At 54.5% G+C, this 6,021-nt stretch overlaps 3 protein-coding genes and 1 pseudogene across 3 annotated transcripts, besides 4 other annotated features; all 4 read left to right on the forward strand.

The window, feature by feature from the left end:
• TraAM80_02906 (hypothetical protein) lies at nt 1-257 on the forward strand (annotated as a pseudogene).
• A 97-nt stretch (nt 258-354) lies between these two features.
• Nucleotides 355-384: a microsatellite.
• Nucleotides 385-592: 208 nt separating this feature from the next.
• On the forward strand, nt 593-2,224 carry TraAM80_02907 (putative flagellar radial spoke protein-like; the record flags this gene model as incomplete). The annotated part of the gene is made up of 1 exon (XM_029379896.1): nt 593-2,224. One exon carries the CDS (start codon nt 593-595, stop codon nt 2,222-2,224), a length of 1,632 nt encoding a protein of 543 aa, XP_029240239.1.
• A 20-nt stretch (nt 2,225-2,244) lies between these two features.
• Nucleotides 2,245-2,293: a sequence feature (A-rich).
• A 172-nt stretch (nt 2,294-2,465) lies between these two features.
• Nucleotides 2,466-2,489: a microsatellite.
• Nucleotides 2,490-3,196: 707 nt separating this feature from the next.
• Nucleotides 3,197-4,999, forward strand: TraAM80_02908 (putative phosphate transporter; the record flags this gene model as incomplete). Its single annotated transcript, XM_029379897.1, has 1 exon — nt 3,197-4,999. One exon carries the CDS (start codon nt 3,197-3,199, stop codon nt 4,997-4,999), a length of 1,803 nt encoding a protein of 600 aa, XP_029240240.1.
• Nucleotides 5,000-5,151: 152 nt separating this feature from the next.
• Nucleotides 5,152-5,176: a microsatellite.
• A 414-nt stretch (nt 5,177-5,590) lies between these two features.
• TraAM80_02909 (aprataxin) lies at nt 5,591-6,021 on the forward strand (the record flags this gene model as incomplete). The annotated part of the gene is made up of 1 exon (XM_029379898.1): nt 5,591-6,021. A coding segment is annotated over one exon (431 nt), but the record flags the coding sequence as incomplete, so codon positions are not given.

Raw genomic sequence — 6,021 nt, forward strand, 5'->3', positions numbered from 1 at the left:
GCGAATATTTGGTCTTGGCTGCCTCACGACGACTGTGATGTACTTCACCATAGGCTATGACTGCTTTACGCACACGCTCTTTGGCTATGAGTCGGAGATGCAATATGAGGCGCGTGCGAATCCCGACGCAAGCGTCGTCTTTGGTGAGACAATGCTAGACAATGACCGCGGCTGGAAATCCCCGCTGCGTAATTTAGGGATGCCGCTTCATCCATCCTAAGCGACAGTTTGACGTGTTGCGGGACCCCAAGTCCACATGACTCTGTTTAAGCACGACCAGCCATTGTTGGAGTGTTTAGGTTTCATGCTGGTTGCATCATTACCGTATTGACGATACCGAGAAGGTTTGTAGTGTTTTTTTTTCTTGCGTTTTTTTTTTTTTTTACTACTTGCGCACGCACAACGCACATCCCCCTTGTCCTGTTCTTGTTGTTTGCGCATCTCTTCAGCGGAGAAGAAGCTTTCCATTAGCATAGGGGCGGGAGTTCCCATCATCTGGGCACACCGTGGGGAGAGGGATACGCACGTATACGCCCATTGACAGGGGCGGAAAGAGAGAGAGGCGAGGTTGTCGTCATTGCCTTCCACCACTATGGTTGGGCTCACCGAGGATGAAGTCCGCGGGTCGCCGCTGTGGCAGCACATGAAGAAGGTTCTCCTGCAGGTTCTTCAGCAGCAGCCGAGCAGTGCGCTGGACGCCATCATCCCCTCCTCCTTCGTGGTGCAGACGGGCAGCGCTGTGCCGCCGCACGCCACCACCATCTACGCGGACCACCGCCCACGAGTCTTTAACACCGTCCCGGCCGACGTACTGGAGAATCTGCGTTGGGCCTCCAGCTTTGGCAAGGTGCTCGCGCCACCGAAGCCCAGGCGCAAGCCAACGGAGGATGATGAGGAAGCACCGCCGGAGGATGAGGACGAGGACGAGGAGGTGTTGCCCGCCGAGCTCAGCGACGTGGTGGGAGAGCAGTCCGTCTTTAATTCCGTGGGCGAGGGGCTGCAGCCGGAGGAGGCCTTTCGACTCGTGGTGGGGATGAAGCAGCTCGCTAAGATGGAACCACTGGCGACGGCCCGCTTTTGGGGCAAAATCTTCGGCGCTTGCTCGGACTACTACATTGTGGAGACGAAGATTGACCCGGAGCGGCTGCCAGAGGAGGAGGATGACGACGGCGCCACAGAGGACGAGGAAGAGGAGGGAGTACCCATAGAAACCGTTGCAGATGTCCTCTACTCCTACGGCGTGAAGCGGCGGGTGGACACGGGGATTGAGCCAGCCGGTAGCGGGCTGAACGAGTGGGTGTACTACGCCGCGCTGTCGACGGACCCCACCAGCTGGGTACGGTTGCCGGATGTGACGCCGAATCAGGTCATCGCCGCCCGTCACATTTGTCGCGGCTTTACGGGGGATCTTGAAAGCTCCGTCGAGACACACCCGCACTTCCCCGGGAAGGAGAAAAACTACTTGCGGGCACAAATTGCCCGCATCAGCTGCGCGTGTCGGGTGGCACCACGTGACATGTACACAACCGAGGGGGCGGTTCCAGAGGAGGAGGACGAGGACGGAAACTTGTTGCCGCCGCCGGAGACTGTAAAGGCCTACACGACGCTGCCGCCGCTCAACCCACAGGAGGTGCCAGACGAGGAAGACAGCGAGGCGATCGAGCTTGTCAAGTCATGGTTCTACGGCTACCGCGACGATGAGTTGCTGCAGGGGAAGTATTGGGTACACGTTGCCCCAACACTCTTGAAAACCGGCCGAACTGTTGCGACGGAGTCAGAAGAGCAGCAAGAAGACGTAGAAGTCGACCACTCGGAGATGATCCATCCGTTTTTGTGTGAAGTCAGCCGTGACAATCCCTTGACCTACGCGTCTCACAGCCGTAGTCAACTACCCGCCTGGAGCTTCCGCAAGGCCTTTTTCAATGAAAGTAGCAAAACGTTTACTTACGTTGCCAGGTCGGGCATCTGGCCTGGGGCCTTCACGTACGCCGTGACGGAGTTGGGTGAGCCAGGTAGCCGCTACCAGAGCGTTTACATTGGCACGGGTCTCAAGAGCCTGCAGGGCAGGAACTACGCGCCACGTTTGCCCCCACGGTGCCTGGTGGAGTATCCAGAGACGGAATTGTTTTTGCAGCGCGATGGTACGGCCGATGATGAGCTGGAGTATGCCTCGCCGCCCCCGAAACCGGAAGTTTTCGAGGAGGAGGAAGATGAGGAGGCTTAGAGAAACAGAAGCAAGAAGTGAAATAAAAAAAAAAGAAAAAAAAAGAAGAAGCAACAAAAACACAACAAATGGGGTTTTCTCATTGGCTGAGTAATGGACGCTGTTCTTTACTTGTGATGTTAATAGTTCATTAGAAATGGGGACTCTCCTGTCAATCGTTCTTTTCTTTGTTTTTATTTGTCTATTTCTCTTCTTTTCTCTCTCTTCCGCCTTGTGTTCGTCCCTGCTTGTTCATTGCCTTTTTTTTTTGTTGTTGTTGTTGATGCTTTCACGCAGTGTGGGCGGACCAGCAGTGAGAAGCTCAAAAAAAAAAAAACGGACGAAAAGAATAGATGAGTGGGTGGAGAGAGGGAAGCGGAGGAGCCGCAGCACGTTGGACAGGTATGATGTACGTCTCTTTTTCTATCTCTATTGAGGTGCATATTTTTTGCATGCTTCAATTTCTCGATTCCACGCAAACGGTTGAGGTGACGCGGTCCACTGGCGTTGTGTGCCGGTAGGTGCAACTAGCGTCACATGTGATGCGTGTGGCTCATTCTTGTTGTTGTTGTTATGTGTGTGTCTTCTTTCTTCTTTTGGTACAAGGAGGTGTGTGTGGGGGAAGGCATTTCATCCACGCCCATACGTGTGAACGGAGGCGGGGCTGGCGCAAAGGAGGGCCCCCCGCAGGGACCGCGTGCGTGGCCATTCACATTATTGACTATTTTAGTTTGACGCTTCGTGAGGGGGTGGAAGGTGGCGCAGTAGCAGCGACGACAGTCACCTCCCAACGCAGAAGTAATATCTTTACGCATACCTGCACTCACGCTGTGCAGTCGCGGAAATACGGTGGGGAGTAGACCGAAGAAGGGAACGTACGAGGTGTACCGGGGGAAGTTACGGGGAAACTATCGGGATCAGAGCAGCGTACAAAAAAAAACAAAACGGAGTAAGAACGGAAAAAATAAAGAAGGAGTACATAATAAAACAGCGATGCACGGGACGTGTAACCTTCCGCTTAGCCGCTCACTCCCGCTTGTGTGCATTTGCTCACTATTCAGTTTCCTTTGCGGCGTCGGCATTGGGGCAAATGATTTGAGTGCGAACTTCGCCATGGTGGTGGGGAGTGGATCTTTAAATATGCGACAGGCAGTCGTGTACTGCACGGTGTTTGAGCTGCTCGGTGCTGCTTTTATGGGTGGACGCGTTAGTGGGACAATTCGAAAAGGTATCGTTGACCCTGGTTTCTTTACTGTGAATGAAGACATGGTGCTTATCGGCATGACATGTGCAAGTTTTGCGGCAGCGCTGTGGCTGTACCTTTCCACAGTATTTGGTTTACCCGTGTCCATCACCCACACAGTGGTGGGATCCATCATTGGTTTTGCCATCTTTTCTAGCGGATCCTTTCAATACATACAGATGCGCGGCGTTGTAAAAATTATGGTTTCATGGCTTCTTGCTCCATTGGCGGCGGTCGCAGTTACGGCCGGTGTATTTTACGTTCTCCGCAAGTACGTGTTGAGGGTGAAAGGACGATCCTTTCAGAACGCCCTATGTATACTTCCCTACTGTCTGGGATTTTCCCTTCTTATTGACTTCATGTTTGTTGTGATTGAGCAGCCGCCTGTACTCACCGTGACACTCGCGAGATTTGTGCCCATCACCGTTCAATATCTGATTTTTCTTGCAGTGATTCTTGTGGCCTGCTACGTCGCGTCCTCGCTGCTTTTTTCACGCCTGGCGGAGGAAGCGTGGGAGGTGAACTCGTTTGTGTGGGAGTCGGAGAAGCTGTGCACGGAGGCGGTGACACGGGCGGCGGCCGGCCTCGCGGAGGCAGAAGCTGGTGATGAGCGACTGGAAGCTTGTTCCTTCAGTTTGCCCCAACGTAAGCTGGCGGCTTCCGATACCTATGCAGAGCACCCCGACGGGAAGGTGCCTCTGCCACAGCGGGTTACGGCTCTGCTGCATGACTCAGGTAGCTTTTTTTTGTCGATCGTGGATTCGGATAACGTGGAGTTACTTCCTCGGCAAAGTGTTCGGGCGGCCCCTGTGGGGCGCTGTGCGTCACGTATGGTTTTCCCTTTGAAGGGGGATGAATCGGAGACTTTATCCTTGACGTTCCCTGCCTCCTACGGTACAGTGTTGCATGCGAAAGATACTACGGAGGGGTCACCGCATGTGGTGGACCTGGACGATGGGTTTATGGAGGAAGACTGGGGGATTGACCACCCGATGCAGCCGATAAACTTCCGTGGGCTTCTTCTTAAACCATTTAATCCACGTGCGGAGTACCTCTTCACCGCTCTTCAAGTTGTCGCAGGTAGCATGTCAAGTTTTGTACACGGGGCTGTGGCTGGGGCCAATGCAACGGCCGCCTTTGTTATTCTCTACGACACATTTGCAGTGTCGGAGCTTGAGGAGCAACCACTTGGCAGCAGCTGGGCCGTGCTGCCAGCAATGCTGGGCATTGCCATTGGCATGTTCACGCTGGGGGCACGGCTAATGAAGACAGTCGGAATGGAATTGGTGACGGTGACCCCGGCACGTGGGTGGTGCATTCAGGTTGGCGGCACCCTTGTCACAATGGTCCTCACGGGCATTGGAATTCCAGTCTCCCTGTCGCAGGCTCAGGTGGGCGCGGCAATTGGCTGCGGCCTGTTAGACGCACGCTCAAAGGGTGTGGAGTGGGGTGTCGCTGTGAAGATTGTCTGCGGGTGGGGGGTGACCATCGCGATCAGCGCCGTCACAACAGGCGCCTCTATGTGGCTTCTGGCCTACTTTTACTGTGCCTAGTCAGGGCAAGTGTGACTCTTTGGGTAGCACCCACCCCCTCCCTTTGTGGGCGTGTGCGAGCACGCATAAGTATGTGTGGGGAGGCGTTGGGTGCCACGTTTTGGTAGGTGGGAGGGAGGAGTATGTTGCGCGGCAACTACACTTGCACCTACAGAAAAGAAAAGAAAAAATATAAAAAGGGAGGGATAGGGGAGGAGGTGGATGCGTGAGATGAAAGTGATGAGGAGCACACACCGTGGCAAGGGATAAAAATAAGAGGCTCCATGGAACAGCTCATACTGCGCTCTATGTGCCACACGTGGCGTATAGCGCTGAAAGTAGGAGGTTTCATGGTCCCCTTCTCTTTTTGCTGCGCCTGCGTCGCCGCCTTCGCATCCTTTGCTGCTTCCTCTTTATCTCTGAGCGCCGTTGTGCAAGTGTAGGCTCAAGTTGCGAGAAGGACTAAACCAGAACCAAGACAAGCAAAATAAACACGGTCAGGCATCAAAGACAAGGATACGCACGCTGCCTGGCTGTGGGCTCTTTACGCAGTAGGCGGCTTGTGTTATCTTTACAGTGTTTTCACTGCGCCGCTCGGAGCTTTTAGATGCGATGACCTTGGAGATGACTTTGCTACGCCTATCAGGTGCCTTTGGTCGCCCGGCGAGGAGTGGTGGTGCGGCTGCGGCTGGTGGAGGGCCGCGCACTCAGCTGCCGTTTCTTCGCAAGTTGGTGCAGGACGCGTTGCTTATTCCCAACACACATCAAAGCAGTACGCCGTTCAGGCCGTATCCCCCGCCCAGCTCCGGGGAACAGAAGCAACGGGGGAGCACGGTGCTCTACAAGGACACGCAGTGCATCATCGTCAACGACGCGTACCCAAAGTCACGGCTGCACTGTCTGGTTCTGCCGTTGGACCTTTCCTTACACTCCATCAATGCCTTGCGCATTGAGCATGCACCACTGCTACGCCACTTTATGGATGTCGCGGATCGCTACGTCCAGTTTCACCGGAAAAGCTCCGTGGGGGAAAAGGACACGTT

Source organism: Trypanosoma rangeli (assembly GCF_003719475.1).
Source record: "Trypanosoma rangeli strain AM80 chromosome Unknown Tra_15.4_contig_00070, whole genome shotgun sequence".
In the NCBI taxonomy this organism is placed as follows: domain Eukaryota; phylum Euglenozoa; class Kinetoplastea; order Trypanosomatida; family Trypanosomatidae; genus Trypanosoma; species Trypanosoma rangeli.